This window comes from Serinus canaria, chromosome 6, assembly GCF_022539315.1.
Source record: "Serinus canaria isolate serCan28SL12 chromosome 6, serCan2020, whole genome shotgun sequence".
NCBI lineage: Eukaryota > Metazoa > Chordata > Aves > Passeriformes > Fringillidae > Serinus > Serinus canaria.
The window spans coordinates 29687367-29708213 of NC_066320.1; the positions used below are offsets into that span (position 1 = coordinate 29687367).

At 43.4% G+C, this 20847-nt stretch overlaps 1 protein-coding gene across 2 annotated transcripts in view; it reads left to right on the plus strand.

Moving 5' to 3' along the window:
* The window catches only part of GRK5 (G protein-coupled receptor kinase 5), a 154840-nt gene that overhangs the window by 100978 nt on the left and 33015 nt on the right, over positions 1–20847 (plus strand). For both annotated transcript variants that reach the window (XM_018910578.3, XM_030240960.2), the window contains 2 exons: positions 2373–2450; positions 20610–20710. In XM_018910578.3, the coding sequence (XP_018766123.1) occupies positions 2373–2450; positions 20610–20710 (179 nt within the window). The remainder of the gene's footprint in view (positions 1–2372; positions 2451–20609; positions 20711–20847) is intronic.

Here is a 20847-nt window from a genome sequence, read left to right on the forward strand (position 1 = left end):
TTCCCAGGCAGGTGGCAGAGAGAGCATGGGGACATCCCTGTCTATCTGCTGTGGTAACAGGTCATGGCTGGGAATGCAGCGGGGTCTGTGGCTGAATAGCTCAAAAATGGCACTGAAGGGAGAGATAATAATGAGCTTAGGAACAAAATGGAACAGGCTTCTAGTGCACACCTACAGTGAAATCAACACTGCACAGTTGGAGCTTATGGCTCCTTCTCACATCCTCACTTGTCTGTCACTTCCCACCTTCGCCACCACCATGTCACATTTCCTGGCAATGTCAAATGCAAGTGTAATTCAACTTTCCTTTTATTCTTTGCTGACTATCTTGAGGCAGAACGAGATCCTCTGTACACGTATAGGTGTGCATTTCACTCTGCATATGTTGGGTCCCATCAGGAAGGGCATTTCAAGACATCAGCTCTTGCTGAGTTTCTGCCTTCTGGTCTGTCCTGATTTGTTTCCTGTTGTACAGTTCTGATGGGATGTAACTGTTACAGGTTTTGTGTGGCAAAAAGGACAACAAATTTTTCAGTGCACTTCAAATAGGAGATGATGACTTATAATCAGGTTTTATTTGCTAGAGAGACAATATATTATCAGAGTTTGAAAGCAAATGAAGGAGAGAGAAATCATGGAGAAAAATGCTGCTAAGGTGCTCTAAGCATTTCAGAGTTTCTGTACTTTAGGAGCTGAAATGACCCATACTCAGATACCATCTAAAAGGACAGGAAATTAGATAAAAGTTTTTTTTAAACCCTTGAATTAAGTTTTATGAGAACCTAATCTGTTTCATCCCCAAAACTGTCACTTAAAAAGAAGTACTGTACTTGTGGGGTTTAGTTTTTAGTTGTTTTTCATCATTTTTATTTGTGGCCATTATCATTTCCCAAACCAAATCAGACAATAATTCCAGATTGTTCAAGCAACCTGCCATGCCTGTGTGTAAATATGCAGCTCCAAACTTGAGCTGCCATAGCTAATTGAGCACTGGCCAGATAGAAGGGGAGCAGCATTATTACTGCACTGTGGTTTCCATGTCATTCCTGGGTTTGCTGAGCTGGGGTATCCATTACAGCCAGCCTGCAGATTTATTGCATGCAGCCTGGAGCAGCACATACATCTTCCAGTGGGCAATAGTTCTGAAATATTTTCTTCCAAGTGTTTGCCAGTTCAGTCTGATTTACCTTTTTTTTTTTTTTTTTTTAGCTTCCTCCTCATTTATCATCACAGACAGCTTGTATTGGACCAGGTTATTTAATTGGCTTGGCAGGATTTTCTGGGATCCTTTTTTTAATACAGTCATGAAAGCTGTTAGGCTGTCATCTTCTTTTATTATTTTATTATTTTATTTCATTCTGGAAAATATTTTGACCTGAAGGCTAAGCTTCATATCCCAAGCAGTGCCAACCAGGAATGTCCCTAAGAGAACTTATTGTCATTTAGCCACTGGGGTCCCTTGCAGCACGTGTTTCCTTGAAATGCCTGCCATGGATCCAAAACTTTAGCTCGACTGATTAATATCTTCATGGTACACACGTTGTGCTTCTTTTGCTTCTAATGTAAACAAAGCTCATCAAAAGGCAGTAATGCTTCAATACCTAGAGCAGTCAGAACTTTAAAATGCAGGTAGACTTTGTGTGTGAGGATGGAATGCTCCCTTTTTTAATGCACTAGAGAAGCCAAAGAAAATTTAGCTTTTGCTGTCTATTCCTCTAAATGATCTCTCTTGTTTCCTCTTGGTCCTAAGAAATCTGCCTAAGAAATCAGGAGAGACTGAGCCAAGGGTCACTAATAGTGGTGGGCAGGTCTTTCTGCTTTGCACATGTATTGTTAGACCAAGGTCAAGGCATAAATACATAGAAAAGACACATTAAACAAAAAAGACTATATATACATATATATATATATATATGGATGTATATATTCAGTTGGCCCTTGAAACCAAGGGTTAACAAACATTCACTTAACCAAGGGTCAACAAACATTCACTTTCTCTACTACTCAGAGAAATAATTTTAGCTTCTGTGTCCACCTTCCTTTTGAGCAAAACCAAATGAAGCTGGTGTCTCTTGTCACTGAATGCTTTCTGAAAGCTGGCTTTGCAAGGTTATAAAATATAAATGAATTAAACAGTATTGGTGTTAATTAAGAGACAAAGCCCTAGAAGATGCACCACTAGGGTCTGGTCAAAATATAGTGGAAGGTTTTTAATAAGATTGTGTGCACAGGTTTTACTTCCACCAGAAAATGATATTTGTCCTTCAGATTTTTCATACAGAGTGTTCTGTTAAGGCCACATCCAAAATGAAGTTATAATGGTGAAATATGAGTGCAAATATTGACTTTTATTTTTTATATGTCTGTTCCAGGCAGAATATGAAATTGCTCCAGATGAAAAGCTGGGAGAGAAAGGAAAGGAAATCATGATGAAATACCTCACCCCAGAGGTAAGGGGCAGCCAAAGTGGCATTACTGAAGGAATGCTGCAAGGCACACCTTTACTAAACAAGGTTGTTACAGGCTTTGTAAGCCAGACTCCTAAAATTTATGGTGGCAATCTCCAGTGAATAAACCTGCAAGTCTTACACAAACAGTCAGAGAGAAAAAAAAATTATAATGCAATCCAGAAATGGACTTCTAAGGATGAACTTGACTTACCAGGGGCTTCATTCATCCATGGATGAGCTGAGGGCTTCTCTGCTCTCTTCTCAGTGTACAAAGCTCAGCATTGGGGGTGCAATACAAGAGACCTCAGCTGTTATCAAGAGATGCCCCAATTATTTCCTATCCAGCTCAGAAGTGGTGGTGGCATTTCATATTCTGTTGTGTAGAAAGCACAGGCAAAAATGGTCTTTCATAGCAGAGACTGTATTTTGGTATGGAAATTCCCATTTCTCCCCCAGCACCATTTTCCCCAGGGTGGGCAGGGACACACAGGACTGGCAGGGGACAGAGGTGTTGGGAGCTCAGAGGTGCTGTCACCCATCCTTGTGCCCAAGGTGGGTCCTGAGTGTTGCCTCTGGTGGCTGTGGGAAGGAGAGGAGCTCGTGGGAGCAGCAGTCCACAGGGTGGCACTCCAAACAGAGACACTGGATGTGCTGCTGGAATTTGGGACAGGCTGCTCTGGGACTAACCCTTCTGGGGGGGTAACAATCATTTCCTGACCACATTTCACCTTTGCTACACAAGTCACTGCCAGTAAGCAGTAAACATCCAGCTTCAAACACAAGAGCAGCTTCAAACACAAGAGCAATCCTAGGATTTTTCCTAAGTTGCTTTCGTAAGAGTGATCAAAGACTTGAATTGCTGCTTCAACTATTTTACAAAAGTAATACATCTGACCTTCAGGAGAATTAATCACATTTTTGGCAGATGTCTTTCCAGAGGGTTTAAATGGTACAATATGTTTTGGAGGTGCAGGGGCAGAGCAGACCACTCTTTTTCCACTCAGTCATTTTCCTACAATAAACTTTGATGCATACTTTCAGTTATCTCAGGCTGCATTTTGGGATCTGGTTTCATTTACTGGGCCTGGCTAGTTTCATGTGCAGCCATTGAGCACTGCCAGTATGAGTTCCTGCTGCCCATTCATTAGGGGCATGAAGTTCCACTGCTTTTTAAATCCACCAAAATGACCTTTTGTCTTAAAATTCCTGTCAGCAGAGCAACAAACTCTGAGGGAAAATATTTCCCACTGCTCCAGCTCCCATCTGGAAAGGGAGAAAGGCATTTTGCTGATAGCAGAGCTAGTAAAGTGAGGGGAGGATAGCATTACTTCACTTCAGCCAGCCTTGCTGCGGGTTTCCAAAAGCCCTTCACTGCTGTCCATTGGCTCTCCTGCCATCCATGCTGCAGCCAGAAGCACATGGAATAATTTAGTGAATGTGCAGTGAAGACCAAGCTGAAAACTGCAGCTTCTTCATCAACAAAGAACGGTGGTGTTACAGGAAGGAAAAATACTGGGACTCCAGAGCTGGAGTTTCCATTCTCTGCCGTACCCTGGATTTCTTACTTGACCTGTGTACCTGGTTTCTCAGTATGTAAAATTGGCACAGCATATTTACAGTCTGTCCTGAGACTTTTCTGGTATTTGCAAGTTGCCTTAACAGCTCTGAACAGAAGGAAACTGGATGACCTCCAGTGGTCCCTTCCAACATCACCCATTCTGTGATCCTGTGAAACACAAGCTGCCCTCCTTCACTTGCCATCTACAACTGCCTCCCTGCTGGTGGTGCTTTAATGTCTGCATTGCTCTTGATGGACTTTTGTTCCTTAATGAGAAACTTCTTCTTCCCAGAGGGATGTGGAAACCCTGTGCAGCAGAAAATACTTCCTGGAGGCAAGGTTGACTGGGCTGTAACAATGGGTTGAATACTGGACTTTCTAATAGGTGTCCCATGCAACAAATTCTTTAGAAACTAGAGCAAGGTCTAGGTTGGTTTAATTTCATTTTAGATACCTAACTAAGGTGGTCAGGTTAGCAGTGCAGATGGCCTACTGTCCTTTCTTGTCAAGAGAGAGAAATAAGGATCTCCAAATGGCACATTTGAAGCCATTAGAAGTCAATGATTCAAAGGACTGATGCCTGCAGTCCAAGCAGATGAATCTGGACCCAAATGTCCTAATGGAGCATCATCCTGGCCAGCAAAGAAACCTTCTTTTCATTGGAATCAGCATTTCTCTATTTAATTATCAGTCCCTTGAAAGGTACAAATTGCTGCTGTTTCTGGAGTCTTCTGCTTTCAGCTGAAAGCTTCTTTTAAGTAGGTGTGTGTCTGTGCTTCAAAGAACCTGATTGTCTTGATACAAAAAAAGCGTGACATGCAGCTTGACTGATAGAATAAAATTACAGGTTTAGTTCTTGGACAGATAATTCAGTCTTATAATGTGAGGAGTGTTTTTCCCAGAGTGCAGGATCAGAAACACAGGGAAAACAAAAAGTAGACTTCTTGCTCTTTAATATTTATAAATTATTTCTAGTTCTTGCTGCAGTTTTTAAAGGGCATACATATTTAACATAAAACGTGTCAGTGTATCACCATTCCAAAGGGCGCTCATTTGCATAGGGAACATGCACTTTATTTAATAAAACATACACTCCTTGCACAGCAGAAAGGAAGAGAAGGCACTTTCCCAGATGAGCAGACATCTCAGCAGGACTCCCAGCCCCGTGTGACTCCCAGAGTCACTGCCTGTGAGACGTCTGCCCTGAGGCCACTCCACAAACCCTGCACTTGCCAGGATGCTAGAGCAAGGAGGCACTTTCTCAAGTGATCACAATTCAGGCTCTCCACAGCTTTGGCATCCTGAACAGCCCCTACCTGTTTGTTGGGGAATTGAAATCTTAGTCCTGGTGGACAGGCAGGTCAGGCTTCCACCGTGTCCCTGACCTACAGGCAACAGCAGTGACAAATCCTGACAAATGCTGGCACCTGGAAAGAGATGTGGGTGGTTTAGGTGGAAGGAGATGTGGGTGCTTTAGGTAGAAGGAAATGTGGGTGGTTTAGGTGGAAGGAAATGTGGGTGGTTTAGGTGGAAGGAATGTGGGTGGTTTAGGTGGAAGGAAATGTGGGTGGTTTAGGTGGAAGGAAATGTGGATGGTTTAGGTGGAAGGAAATGTGGGTGCTTTAGGTGGAAGGAAATGTGGATGGTTTAGGTGGAAGGAAATGTGGATGCTTTAGGTGGAAGGAAATGTGGATGGTTTAGGTGGAAGGATGTGGGTGCTTTAGGTGGAAGGAGATGTGGGTGGTTTAGGTGGAAGGAAATGTGGGTGGTTTAGGTGGAAGGAAATGTGGGTGCTTTAGGTGGAAGGAGATGTGGGTGGTTTAGGTGGAAGGAGATGTGGGTGCTTTAGGTGGAAGGAGATGTGGGTGGTTTAGGTAAGGAAATGTGGGTGGTTTAGGTGGAAGGAAATGTGGGTGCTTTAGGTGGAAGGAGATGTGGGTGGTTTAGGCCTCTCAAAGGAGAGGTACATAGAACAACCTGCCAAGGGTGTGGTGGAGTCCTTACCGCTGGAAGTTGTCATGATGCTCTTGGGCAGTGGATCATCTCATCTAGGCTCTCTTTCCCATGAAATCTTCAAAGGCTCTTTCCATGCTGAGCTGTCCCAGGATCCTGTGTACTCAGGCTCTAGGAAGTCAGTGGCATTCCCTCTCTCTTGCCTGAAGTTCACTGAAACAGCCACATCCAGCAGCCTGTTCTGAGCTCTTTGGTGGGAGGGAAATGTAAGGAGCACGTGTGATCTCCACACTAGGAACACCAAAATATGAGTGTTTTCATTGCTTCTGTGGCAGCTTCACTTGAGGGGTGAGCAGGAGGGCAAAAAACCCACAGGAAGGGTGTCCTGTAGCTGAGGGAAACATTCTCTGAAGAATTATTCCTCCTCTGTGCACAGGAGCAGCACAATGGTTGTCACACCAGCCAGGTCAAGGTTTCCTGACTGGAGTCTTGCTTCTTTAAAAAAGGCTTTAACAATTTCCATGAAAAAGACACTTAAAGCTGCCTTCTTGACTTCATAAGCCCCTAGGGCAGAAGTCCAAGCCACAGGAAGTCTGAAATTTCTGAGGTTGTGAAATATGATGGTAAAATGAATTGGACACAAATATTTCTTCCCTGTTTTTTTCCTAATCTCAGCAGTTGAGTGGAAAAGGTTCAGTTTTAGGTCCAGTTCCATCTGTAAATGGCTCCATTGAGCTGTTGAATCAAACTGAACCCAACCTGGCTTCATTACCTGACTGCTTCTTGTACTGGAAGAGCAAAGAGATATATTTACCTTTGTACTGCTTTTAAATTAGAGTTTTACGTCTCCATGCAGCATTTTTTCCTTCCTGCCTGACAGCTGCCATGCCTTACTCCACTAAATCACTATCCCACTATTTGCTTTTTCACTGTAAATCACCTTGAGAGACTCGAAGAGACGCTGTATAAAACTAAATTGATTTGAAATGGCTCTTAAGACAGTCTCCATATGCCATTATAGTTTATATTTGGACTCAGCTGGGTACTAAAAATGTTACTGAACAGGATGTCTAATGTGTATTGTTATCCCCATTAAAATACTTCACAGAATATGAAGAACAGCAACAACACAAATTTTCTTATCTGAATTCCTGTCCAGTACCCTTTCCTCCAGGAAATGCCCAGAATAAAGGCCATGTTTGCACTTTCTTTGCTGCAAGAGGTTAGCTGGGCACAGCAATAACCTCCTTACACCAGTCTAAGGCTGTCAGTGGGGATTTTGGTAAACAAAACGTTGTCTTTGTTTTTATGAACAATTATAGGATAAGGAAGGGAGGGGAAAGTCCCTTGAAAGGGCTTCTCTACTGGCAAAAATGTGCCCTTCTCTCAAACCAGTTGTTTAAGAAAACACCTCCATAAGATGGGTAGATGAAATTAAATTTACATCTGAGGCTTTCTGCTGGGCCAGGCCCCAGAGCTGAGCCAGGCTCCTGCTCACAGACCCCTCTCCCATCTCTGTGCACCATCCTCTGGTAGTTTCCTTTTGGCCATCGCTTTGATCTTGACAAGGACCTTTGCCTCTCTCCTTGAGATTCCTTCCCCTCCTTCCTATTTCCATCCGGAAAATAAATGCAAACTTCAGCACTTGTGCTTCTGGGTGAGTCATCTTTGCTGATCAGTGAAGTTTCATCTATCACTTCTTAATGGTTCTGGCTGAATCCTGCAGGTCACACCATACCAAGAATTGGATTCAAGTCCTGAGACCTCTTCTTCTACCTGTTTAGTTTTACTAAATGCCTGCTAGGGAACATGCTATAATTGGTTTTTGGGATGGCCAGAACAAAAGCTGAATGCCACTCTAAGGGAAGCAGTGGGAGATAGAAACATTAAGCTTCTGTAAAACAATCTGCAGAGTTTAATGCAAGGCAGAGGCTCTGTATTTTGAAAGGTGAGCCTTCAGGGGCTGTTTTCTACATTGTTATCTTTCTCCTGCAAATTCAGCTTATGTCACTTATATCCAGCAAGTCATCTCTGTCCCCCTGTAAGCTTATTATCTTGCTGATAAAAGGCCAACACAGTATCTCTTTTCACTGGCTGCAGTGGATGGCCCCTTCAGGCTTGGTCCAAGAGTTATCTCCACAGCTAGTTTTCAAATTTTTCTAAGCCCTATGCATTTCATTAATGACCCAGTTGAAGTAAGCAATGAATGAAGTGCCTGTCTGTCCATAGAGTGTTACATGGACTCGGGATGGGCCAGAATTATTTACTTGCTCAAAGAGTTATTCACTGCATCCTTTGGGCTCCTGTTAGGGCACTTTTCAGGATGCAAAATGCTTAAGTAGAAATCCTGGCATCACTTGAGCCAGGAGAATTTCACCATTTAATTAATTACCCTGGGACTTTGCCCTTTGCCTCAATGGATTTCTCATCTCCCCTTTCTATTGACTTCACTACTCTATGAGCACCATTTTAGCCAGACATGATAGCATTACCTAGGCCTCTGCTTGCAGCTCACATAATCAATACATAATCCAGTCTCCAGAGAAATCAATGGATAATTCCTGTTGTTGCTGCAGAGACAGCACGATCGATGTCTCTGCTGATCACTGTGTCTGACTCCAGGAAAGTACCTTCTCAGTGGGCTCTCTGAAAAAGCTCATCTTTCCCAAGTTCACTTCTGGGAAAGTATCTGGGTGGCAGAAACTGTGTTACTCAAATTAATGCTTTCTAGTCAGGCTTTCTTTTAATAAGCATTTGTCTGTCACTGAGGCCAGGCTGCAATGCAGTGTGGTAGGGAATCTGAAAAATCACAGTGCTGCCTTGATTGGGAGTCCCTTTGCTGTGGTCTCAGGCAAAAAGGCTTTTTTCTCACGGTTTGCTCAAGTCCTATTTCCTCATCCTTTACCCACTCTTTATAATACAAATGTTAGTTAACTAAACACTTACTGAGGGCTTCTGTCTCCTGCAGTGGTGCCAAACTTGCAGGAGAGCCTGTGGAAACAACTTGGAGCCTGCCCTGAGCTGATGATGCTGCCCCAGGATGGGTCCTTGGGTGGTCCTGTGTCCTGTCCTGGCAATGCCTTTGCTCAGACTGGTGGAAGGTCTGGGCTGGAGTCCTTAACTCCTCTGGTTTTGTGCTCATCAGAGCTGTGGAAGCTCTGCTTCTCTTTCCCTGTTCTTCTGGAGGGGCTACACCTCTCAGAGCACGTGCCTCCTCACTGTTTGGTCAGGAGAAGCATTGGGATGCTTTGATCATTGAGAAGAAGCCTTCTGGCTTCCCTGTGTTTGCTGGAATTACTCTGACTTGACCCTTTGGAAAATGGAAACTCGATTCCACTAATGGATGTCAACCCCACATGTAAACCTGGCTTACATCTGCCTGTGAGTCAGGGCAGCCCCCAGCCTGCTCCAGCTCCTCTCAGAGAGCAGCCAGCCCATCCAAAAGGACTCTGCAAACAAAGAGCAGATCTGCTCAGGATTATCTGGTAACAGGAAGGCTCCATTTGCCTGCCCTTGGCTAATGAATATGCTAATTATAGTTTCCTCCTCCCTGTTTCTGGGGTCATCTTTTCCCTATCCACTCTGCATGCCCCTCATGACTTATATTTGGTTTGGATGGATTGTCCAGTGGCCAGGGAAGTTAATTCTGAAAGACTTTCAGGTCCATTCAGCTTTCCCAGAAACAGCCTCTCTTGCCTGAAAATTTTGCTCACATGGGAAAAAAGGAATCAGCCTTTTCCAGCTGTCTGGAACACTGGCTTACAAAACATCCAGGAATCTGCAGGAGATGGCTTTTGTGTGTTTGCACATTAAAATAGACCTCTGGTGAGTCCAGCCTCTTGCATTCCCAGCACTCAGCCTTGGAGGCATCTGGATTGGAGAGATGAGATGACTCTTTCTGCCCACTGGCTACAGGGAGCCTGGGGAGACTCTGAGTGTCTCAGCTTTTAGGTGATTAAAGTGTGATGGGGTGAATTCCATGCTAGGTGTCATGCAGAATACATTAAATTGCCTTGCATGACATGTCCACCCAGGTTTCTGTGCACAATTTCTCAGTACTTCAGGAGTCCTTTGAAGGTCTGACCCTTCCATTCCCCCCCTTGCTGCAATTTTGCTGGTTGGTTCATTTTCAGGCTTCTGGAACTAGAAGTGTAATGGATCAGCTAATGTCTCCCTGAGCTCAGGATTCCTTGTGCTAAACTCAGAAGCAGTAACAGGCTACCCCAACACAGCAGGGAATGAAGAAGCACATGGTGGGAATGGAAGTTAATCATACCTTATGTCCCACCTGATTCCCTTGTAATAGAAAATCAGGATTCTGGAAAAACATCTGGAGACTTGAGCATCTGAGTAGCCTCACGAGAATGGGTCAGGCAGATTCCAGTGATCTGCCTGAGGCTGACACCTTTGGTTGGGATGATGCAGCTGGAAGAATCAGTAAGCTCATTTACTGTATAATAGCACTGACTGTGATATTTTAACTTGGAACCAGGAATCACAGGGTTTTAAATTTCACAGAAAAAATAATATATTTCATTTCTTTAAAATATTGCTTGATAACTGTAAAAAGTGAGATTTTTTTAAAAAGTCTTTTTACAAATTGATTTAGAAATAACCAGCATATTTAAATTGTGGATATGTGACGCTCCAAGCTATTCATGTTTATTTTTCTTCCCCAGTAATCCAACAACACTGAAAAAAGTCATTTAACCTGCTTGCCAAGCTTTAGCTTGTATGCTAATTTGTTTTTTTTTAACCAAGTCAGACTCTGACCTGAGTCAAAAATCAAACATATAGCAAGTTTATTATCCTTGCACTGATGTTGTTTGTCCAACAAGCAAAAGTGAGGAAGAGTGGAATATGCCACTGCAAGCAGCTTGTCACTCCCTACAATAAATGCCTTCCCTCCCAGTTCCTTGCAGATGGCTGTTGCCATATGATTGCTAATGGATTGTGTGATCCAGGTGATGTGGGAATGCCCTGTTTCCAGCAGTGATTTTGTTTGCCTTCCTGGGTGTTTCCAGTCTTTCTCTGAGTGGGCCACTGGCTCCTGCCTGATGTTTGTTTATTTTGTTTCCTAATTCTTTGCAAGACCTTCCCAGACTCTCTTTTGGATTTTCATTTTTTCATTCAAATGCTTCCTCAGGATTTTGACCTGCTAATGGGAAAAGATGAAGTTAAATTCTATAGAATCCCCCCTGCAAGGGATGGCAAAACATCAGCTCAGTGTGGATCAGGCTTCAGCCTGCAAGGGAAGGGTTACTCCTGTTTACAGCCTTGTGCCTCAGGAGTGCATTCAAGCAAGGATCTGTTTGTTTTCCTGCATGAACGCCATTCAGTAACTTTAAGGTTGTAAGTGAGTGTTTATCTGTTTAGGGGTTGTTGTTTTTTTGGGTTTTTTTGTTTTTTTTAATGGAACAAATGACATTTGGTTTACCAGAGGAAGCCAAGCTATGACTATTGCAACATAAGGTTGCTTGCTAATGTTTAGGCCATCCATCAGTGCAGGAGGATGTTAAAAGGTAGGAAAGTCCTGATAAGAGGCTGGACACTGGATGTTATCCAAACCTATTAAGCACATATGACAAGAGAAAAAAAAACTTCCTGAGAAGAGAAGCTTTCAGAATTGTCCTGTCATGTTTGCTGCTAGTAACAGTGGGAGTACATTGTGCTCCCAAAAAGCTTTATCAAATATCTGGCTGCTTGTAGCCATGGCTCTGTTGGGTTGCTGACAAAAGTGGTTCTGTGACACTCCAAAGGATTGTGGGCAGCCTCACTGTGGGGTGGACAGAAGATCCTGCTTGATATAAACCTTCTCTTCTCTGTTCCTTAAGCTGCCCTCCTCATCCTGCGGAGAGGTTATTTCATCTGTTTCCATCCTTTAATCTGGGTGCAAAATGCTTTTAAGGCAGAAAAAGGGCAACAACAAGCAAAACAAAACTTTCCCTTCCCCTTCTTTAAAAGCAAATTTATTTAAAACTATTTCAGCTGACTGGTTTATGAGCACCCCTCCACCAATAAACCTATTGTCTACAGAAAGGAGGAAAAATGTGTTTCTTTGGTGAAGAAACCTCTATAAGCATGTTTCTAAAGAATCATTTTAAAAGTATGGGTAGGGCAGGACTAGGGTTTGAAGATCCAGGAAAATATCCTGCCAAGGACTTCTTGTGAGGCCAAATTTCTCACTAATTGAAGTCAAAAGCATATCTTCTGTGCTGACCAGTTTAGAGCCTTAAAATAAGCTGTACCAAACTCCCTGTAGCTGGTTGGGATTGCGGTGAGTGTTTCTGTTTAATTGAAGAGTATAAAGTCTGCAGCTGATTCACTGGACTTGCAAAAGGAGATGATGAAGCAACTAAATTTTGTCTCATGGGACAATTTGTTATTTCAAAATTACTTTCTATGGGGCTTTGGGTGTTTAAGCTCTGGTCACCAACAGGAGCCAGGAAGAATTTTCTCCTTCTTAAGCCCAGGCAGTCTTTTCCTTTGTTGCTCCGAAACTCCTGTTGTGGTTATGCCCCCAGATTTCTCTGAATCAAATAAGTCAACATTCCAAGGAAACCACACTTTGGAGAGGAAAGCTGTATGAAGGAAACATGTTGACTCACACCATTTGCATGGCAGTTGCTTGTTTGCCACTATCGGGAGCAGAAATGCGGTTTCTAGAAAGGAGCAGCTGCAAAAAGGTCTGCTGAGAAGAGGAAAAACAAGGCACAGCCAGATAGCAGCCCCTGTGGCTGACTAACAGGGGGGCCAAAAAAATAATTCATATCCTTCCTGTGCACTTGTCAGAAGGGAAACCTCAGAGGCTGCTGTTTTCCCAAGGAAGGGCACGGTTCTAGACTACAGCTTGTATCCCAGCTCCCAAGAGGAAGGATGCTGGGAACCTGGGGAGGAATCTTCTCCTTTTTCTGCTGCTGGGCTTGCAGAGGCACAAGAGGTAACCCAAAGAGTGCAGGGTGAGTGAGGGAGCCTGAAGTTACTCCAGATCTAGCAGCAGCACTGAGGTGGTGGCGTGGCCCTTTGTGCAGCATCAGCACAGCCCCTCCAGGCTGGAACATGCTCAGCTGCTTGCTGAGGGCTCTGCTGTCTCCAGTCTTTCTGTTTCTCTGTGTGTCAACATGTGTTTTGATAGTTTGGTAGCATATGAGGGAAAACAGATTTGTCATGACTCCAGATCAGCTTGCAGCTGACAGGCACTGGTGATTTGCTTCATTCAGATACAGCGAGTGATCCTGCCCTGGGTATTGGGATTGGGCTCAATATTTTCTCTGCCACTGGCCCTCTCTGTAATCCTGATGAGTTATTTCATGTCTTTGACCCCTGCTCCCACTCCCAGGGCTGGTGAGATTGGTTTGCTTTGGAAGCTCTGGCTCCCATGATGTGTCTGGAGTGCCTGGCACTGTGGGCCCCCATTGTTAGGGGTCATGTCTACACACTTGTAATAGATCAATTGCTGCTAATAACACAGCTGCCTTCCTTGCTCCCCATCCACCCCACTGCCAATTCCTACATCTGTCCTCTCAAAGCAAATATCCTGGAATTATGAAGCCTTTTGCTTTACTGGTTCACCTCATACAGACCCAAATGACTGCGGCAAGGAATGAAAAAAAGTAAAAAGAAAATGCAGAAGTTGATTAGTTAAAGTGTTGCAGCTGCTCCTGATGTAGAATTGGCTGTTTACCACACATACAACTCAAACTGAATAGATAAGATCAGACACAGGGAAAAGCAAAAGAATGTTCCAAGATTTCTTTGTGTAACACCAAAAGGCATCAGGAGACTGCATGTGATCCTTTCCCTCACCAGGAATGCCCAGCCTTGAGTTCCCAAAATCTAAATATGACCAAGACATTCCATTTCCTCATCTGCTGCTCTCCTCTGAATTTCTTGATGGGACTCAGTGATCTTAAAGGTCTTTCCCAACCCAAAAGAACTTTGGATTCTCCCTGTCAGTCCCTTCACACTTTCCCTCAGTCAGTCTCTGGCTGCATGGTTGGAACTTCCCTGTCTGGAGCTCAGACTGCTGGATAAAGCCAGAATTTCCAGGTTTTTGTGTGTGAATTGTTCTTGTCTGATCATGCATCATCTCACACAAAAAGTTCATTTTAGCCTGTTTCTGTCATAGTTTTGAGGTCTCTACTAGTAGCAAGAGTGTGTGGAGATTTTCAAACAGATTATCTGTGGAACATTGCTGTCAGCATCTGAAAACACACATATCATGAAGACAAATGCTTGGAAGGCAATTTGAGAGGCAGCTCAAGCAAAGTTACAGCTTGAACTTTTGTCCATTGACTGAAACGTTTTTAATTGTTTAAAGCCAGTTTGTTGTGGAATGTTTTCATAACCTGAAACATAACATATGCTGCACGTTATTTATTTTACGCAAGTGACTTTTAAAATAAGTCATCATGTTTCAGTATCAGCTGCACGCCTGAAACTTGCCAGGAAAGCAGTTGTGTTTGTGACAGAAGTTTGCATCAGGTCTATTCAGTCTAAAGAGTGTGGAATGTTTCTGGTTCCTATAGCTTCTGTAGTGATGAACAGTTGTGCTGTAAGACACCCTGATGACTCACATCCACTGGCAGGAGCTGGTATGAAATGAAAGCCTGTACTTCTAGGTTTCTATTCTTTATTCAATAATTGCAAGGGACAATTGGACTGATTTGAGGAATCTGAGCATCTCTAGCTTCCGTTTATCTCAGTGCGACTTCTTTGATTTCAGACAGAGGTGATGATCAAATCTTCTGCAAAACACATCCCTCAACCTCCTGTGCCCTCTTCTGTAAAATATTGTGAGATTGCCACCTAGCTCATGAAGACTTAATCCTGCACTGAAGATTTAATATTCTGAGGTTCCTAGATGAAAGTCATTGTGTAAGGATGAAGAATTACCTTCAAACTACGGATCTGCTCTGTTTCTTACAAAGTCAGTCTGGCCAAACTCAGTGCTTTCCCTTTTTCTGCTCTGAACTTCAGGGATCTGCAAGCCAAGTCATTTATTTTTTAGGAGACAGTGATGATTGAGACAAGTCTTTGAAGCAGTATTGCTAATTTGCAGAGAAGATTCTTATTCCTTTACTCAGAGCTACAGGTTCCCTTTGGTGAGCACTCAGCAAGCAAACTCCCCTCCTCATCTGCTCTCATGGCCATGCCATGTGCCTGTGCTTTATGGAGCCCAGTGTTTTGCAAAATCATTGGTACAAAGGACTGGGAAAGGGCTCAAGAGCCTCTTGCATTGAACAGAGATCAAATACACTTAGATGATCAACAGATGTCTGAGTGCTCTTGGAGGTCTTTCAGACCTCTGAGAACAGATTCCACAATATTCACAGGCCTGTTCTTCTGCTTCCCTGTGTGAAAAATTAGAATAAAAAGCCTTCATATCCAATTAAGTGGATTTCTTCACATCATTCCCCCAGAGCAGAGCAGAATATCCAGAATAATTGATCCCTGCCCTTTTTATTAAAAACATTTCTATATTAAAAGACCTTTATCAAGTTTCACCCTTGTTTTCCTGCCTAAACAGACTCTAAGATTCCTCAATGCTTTCCTCTGGGCTTTTCTTCCCAAGCTTGTTTCCCAACACTCCAGGCACTTGGTGCTCTTGTCAGCTCTCTGTAGGTTTCTCAAATGGTGGTGACCCCAGCTGGACATGTCTTTAGCTGGATCCTCAGTCCACTTTGTCATGTGGGCACTTCTCCCTCGGGATCAGCAGCGTTCCACACAATGAGCCAGCTCTGCCCACGCAGGTTTGCACTGTGTGTGCATCTGCTCTGGGACTAACTGGGGACATCTGCTTCCCACCTCACCCCAGCTCCACAAGTGTGAACTCCAGCTCTGGGCTGTCAGAAAAATGCTTCTGTTCCTTGGAGGTGGCAGCCTCTGCTTGCTGCCTGCCTGCTTTCCCTGCCACAGGCGTGGAGGCGGCGCCTGTAGCGCACCGCGTCTTGACCGAGGTCGTGCACAGTAAATGTTTGGAAATGTATCTTATCTCAAAAGAAAAGGTGGAACAAATGACACATCTTCATGAAAAAGGAAAGGAGAAGGTCTTCTGAATGCCTCCCTTGGTACTGCCAGCACTTCAGCTTGTTTGATAAAGAGTTTGATTTGCTGATAGAGCAACAAAAGGTCGGATGTCCCCCACACAGTCGCAGGGGAAGCACTGAGAGATGCTGTGGGTGGCATGGCAAACACATAGAGAGGACTCCAGAGAGGTTTTTTTGATGGCTGTGCTGTTCAGTGAACTCAGCAAAGACTGGGTCTTGAAGGTCTGGGTGAAATAGCCTGTAGCAAAACTTACAGAGCTGTCAGAAAAGGAGAGGCCACGTTTTAAAGTGTAGCGATGTAACATGACATTCACAATAACAGATGATGGGGAGTCACAGAGCCTGGAAGCTTTCATCTGATCTGAATCAGACTTTGCTACTCTTCAGTACTTCACTGGGGTGCCAGGCCATGGGCAGCACCAGACACTGCTGCTGGACAGGGCTCTGCTGGCATCCAGACTTTTTGTGGGCATGAACACAGCTAACCCTGAGCAAGTGTGAGACACATCAGCTGCTCTCATGCCATTAATGGAAAGGGAAGAGCCTCTGAGAGGAACTCTTTATTCTAAAGACAGAAAAAAAATAAAATTTAGAAGAGGAGACTTTTCTCAGGGTGGGCTAATGGCACTCAGAAGTAACTGAATATCCATTTCTAGTTTCTCAAATAACCACTAACACAATTCTTAGTTGCATTCTTTTCTTAAAAATTAAATGGGAGACTATCATAAAACTGAGCTATTGCTATGCCAGCAAAATATTTGTAGAGAGGTTTTCAGTTTCTGGCCATAAAAGAGAAGGTACAGGAGGTAGGAGATTTTGGTTAAAACCTGGTAAAAGTATTGTGGACTTTTGGACTATTATTAAAATGTCTGATCAATAAGGATAATGTTGTGGGAATCCACATGGGAGATGAGAGATGAGAGAAATTTTCCTTGTGGGATCAACCTGAGCACATCTTGTACTGCCATGAATCTGGTTTCAGTTCCACCAGCTTTGCCCTAGTGTTAATCAGTTGGTTTGACTGGCATAATTTCTGATTACATTATTGTAAGTGAGATCAAGAATCTCTTTCTTTGCCTCCAGGAAACAGAATAACCATTAAGGGAAATATGGAACTATACTTGTAACTCCCCAGTGTTTTGTTTTGAATGCAAGAAGGTGTAACTGGTTTCTGCAGGTGTTTCTGAAGAGTTAGCAGAATATTCTTTGTCACAAGCTCAGATGTAATGGTCTTAATCACAGTGTATGGCTCTCCTAGCTGCCACAGGACATTTAATATGTTGGAAAAGGTGTCTCTGTTCCCTTGTAAAAGCCAAATTTGCTTTTACAGCCATTGCCCATAATGCAGCAGGAGAATGGTGTTAATAACCATTTCATTGTGGCTGCAGAAATCTTCTGCACCTCTCCAGGGAAGAAGCAAATTTTTCATCTGTAAATGGCCAAAGTGTTGCCTTTGGAAGCTCTCACTCTTGGGATCCAAAGGCTTCCTTGCACGCACAACCTGTGCTACCTAAGGGTTCTCCAGGGGAGCAAAACTAGGTTGGTGGGTTGGGTTTTGGGTTGTGATTTGTTTCTGGCTTTGTCTGAGCTTCTGAAGGCTGTGGGTATGCACAGCATTCACACGGAAAGTGGCAGCCATGGCTGTTTAGTGGGAGCAGTGGGAATTGGGAAGTCTCAAGGAGATTCTTAGGAAGGATCCTACAAAGGCTCCCTGGAGCTGCAGGCAGAGTTGGGAAGGGTTGGGTGTGTTCTTCCCAGGAGTTTGGTGCCCTGAATTCTGTGAAGGGCTGTAGAACAGCACAAAATGTTTTTCTGGGTCTACAGAAGCTTTGGAAATGATCAGCCTTTGGAAAAAGAAAAACAGAACAACCTCTATTCCTTGTTATAGAAAATGGAGTGGTCTAGGGAAGTGTTTGCAGTGCACTCGAAGGCTTTAGTCCATGCACAGGATTTCAGTGAGTTCATGTCTCTGCCTACCTTGATATTGTTACCTTGCTTCCAGCTTGTGCAGAGGAAGTAAGGACTCAGAGGTCAGCAATGAGTGGTTTTGAAAAACCAAGTGGTGACTGTATCTCCCACAAACTTGGAGAGAGGAATCACAGTTTGTCATTTTTAAATGCTTCCCACGTTGTCTTACTTACTATTTCTTTTGCTCATTCTTCCCCCCTTTCACTACAAGAATTTAATTTCCTCTTTATGAATAAGAGTTAGCTGATGCTTATAATTTATTTTTAAGTGTACTTTGATCTCAGACAGAGTTTGATGGAATTAGTAGTCTAGTAATGTGTCATGGGCATGATCTTCAACACTAACCTCAAAGCAGTTTACCTTCCACTGTGAAATGAATTCCCAATGGGAGATGAAGTTGCCTGGCATGAGTAAGAATCAGGTCATTTGGTCTAAATGACTAATTATGCAGTTTAGTACTTAGCTTTTGGATTCCTGTTTTGACCTCTAAAAGCAGAACAAGTTCCAGATGTTGTCAGTAGTAACTTCAGTTAGAGGATTTGGTGTGGATTTTACTGAAGCGCTGCTCCATTCACATCAAAAACACTCCTGGTCCACAGCAGCCCCAAAACTGTGGAGTTCAGGGGTGCTTCTGTTCCCTGTAAATCAGAGGGATGATCATCTTGAACCAGGGCTCAGACCACTGGATTCACACAGCCACCTACCAGCTTTGGGCTACCAAAAGTTGTGCAAATGGGTATCCTCTGAGTGCTTAAATTGTAATTTAAAGATATTCATCTAGTTTCTAGCCAAAATCAACTGAAATACTGCTAATCATTAGGCTTTTGTTCATATCTGAATATTGCTTTGAAAGCCTTTGCTTTCCTGTCTTTGCCCCCTGTAGTTTCAGTGCTGTAGGACTGGAAAACAGGAGGGTTTTTTGTAGTTCTTTCATTGCTCCCCTCTTGCTTCTACTTACTCTCTTGAACCAAAACTGGGACTTAGATTTTGTTGTGGGCATGTATAGTTACCTCTGTGGTCAATCAAGCTGAGAAAATCTGGCTTTGTCTCATTCTTCCTTTTAGATGTTAACATGAGGGGCTGTTCTACCACTCAAAAAACCTGTGAGACTTCTTAATTATTAGTAATCTACTCTGTCTGTGATTAAAAGTGAGTGTTCCCTAGATTTCTTTTGCTGAGGAAATGGAAGAATATATTGAGGAAATGAGGAAACATTTCAGTGAGGTCAGAGGTGTCCCCAGCACGTTCTGCAGATTGTCTGACAAGGCTGAGCACTGAGAGTGCGTTGCACAGCGTGCACAGACAGTTCTGTAAACCATGTTCCTATTTAAAAACATTCAAGTAGAACAAACTTACTTTTTTCATGTCACAACCAGGATCATATTCACATTTCAGCAGTGGGAAGGGAAAGATAAAAGACTTAATTCAGCTTTCAACATGCTGGAGGTTTTCTGTGGCTCCACCTCTGCCCCTTTCCCTGTCCTCATTCCCAGTGTTTTTGAACTCTGCCTGCAATGCATTTCAGGGCTTGCCAAGATATCTCTGACTAGGGGTGAGTTAATGGGAACATCTGGCCAGGAATGAGGGATGATGCTCTGTGCCCCACCCACTCAGCACATCTGGTGGCTGTGGGCATGGACAGGGACCTCACTGAGCATTAAGGCTTCTGCAAGGAAAGAGGATTTTAACTCATCTCTGGCTGAGTTTATTGAAAATATCCAAATCCAATTGGTTATATGAAGGGACTTTCGTGTACATGGGAGAAATGCCTATAAATAGGTGCACACACACACACAAATATCCACTTTGTAATATGATTACAGTAGACAGTCAATGTGTAAGAATGTGGACTGCCTAAAAAGCTATCTTTTAGATTAGTCCCAAAAATCCTAAACTTGATGGTTAACCATCAAGGCACATTGCAAGAGACCTCTCTTTGGTAAGGTTTGCAGGGTTGAATATACATTCTCTCCAAAGGGAAGAGAGGATGAAAAGAGTATATGTGGTTGGTTGGCAAAGTTCCTTTTTGAAATTATTATTTTAAAGCTGCTGAATTGTTTTTCTCTAAGGATGAATTAAAGTGTCCAGGTACTTTTGTGAACATCTTTTTAATACATAGATGGATGTAGATCTGTATCAGTAAGTATCAATGCTCTGCTCTTGTTTTGCTTTGCTGGTAAAAAAAAAAAAAAGAAGAAAAAACCAAAAAAAGATGGATTTTTTCAGACAGCACAATGAATCACCCGTGAAGTGAAAATACTGGGCAAATTCTCTTTTGTTTAATAGAATGGGCTGTACACAGCTCAGGCCAGCACATTTTTCATGGGATGCAAGGGAGCAGTTCAAAGAATTGGCAAGGAGTGGGTCCTGCATATTCATGAGGCTGGGCAAGGAGGTGAAAGCACCGGAGAAGGCAGAAAAGCAATGTGAGGATAGAGCGGAATGTGGAGCGAGTTGCCACGGTATCCTATTTTACTGCTCTTTGACGTAAAGCTCCTTTGCTTTTACACAACCGCTGGAATTGAATGGGAGCAGCTCAGGGGCATAAATAATGAATGTGCCTCTCACAGGTTGGGAGAGCAGAATCTGCACCTCTTGGAGAGTTAATGTGCCCCTCTCTTCTCTCCCCAGTCTCCAGCCTATGTTCCCGAAGTCAGTCAAGAACTTATCCAGCAGACAGAGGAGAAGCTGGAAAACAGCCCCAGCAAAGAGCTGTTCTCTCCCTGTACAAAGTAAGTATCACACGACACCCGAAGATGCCAGGGCTGCAGCCAGCAGCTTGTGAGGAATGGGGCAGGTAGGGACATTTCAGCCTGAACCTGAGGCTCTCGTCTCTGCTCACAGTCCTTGAGGCAGAGCTGACAAGCGG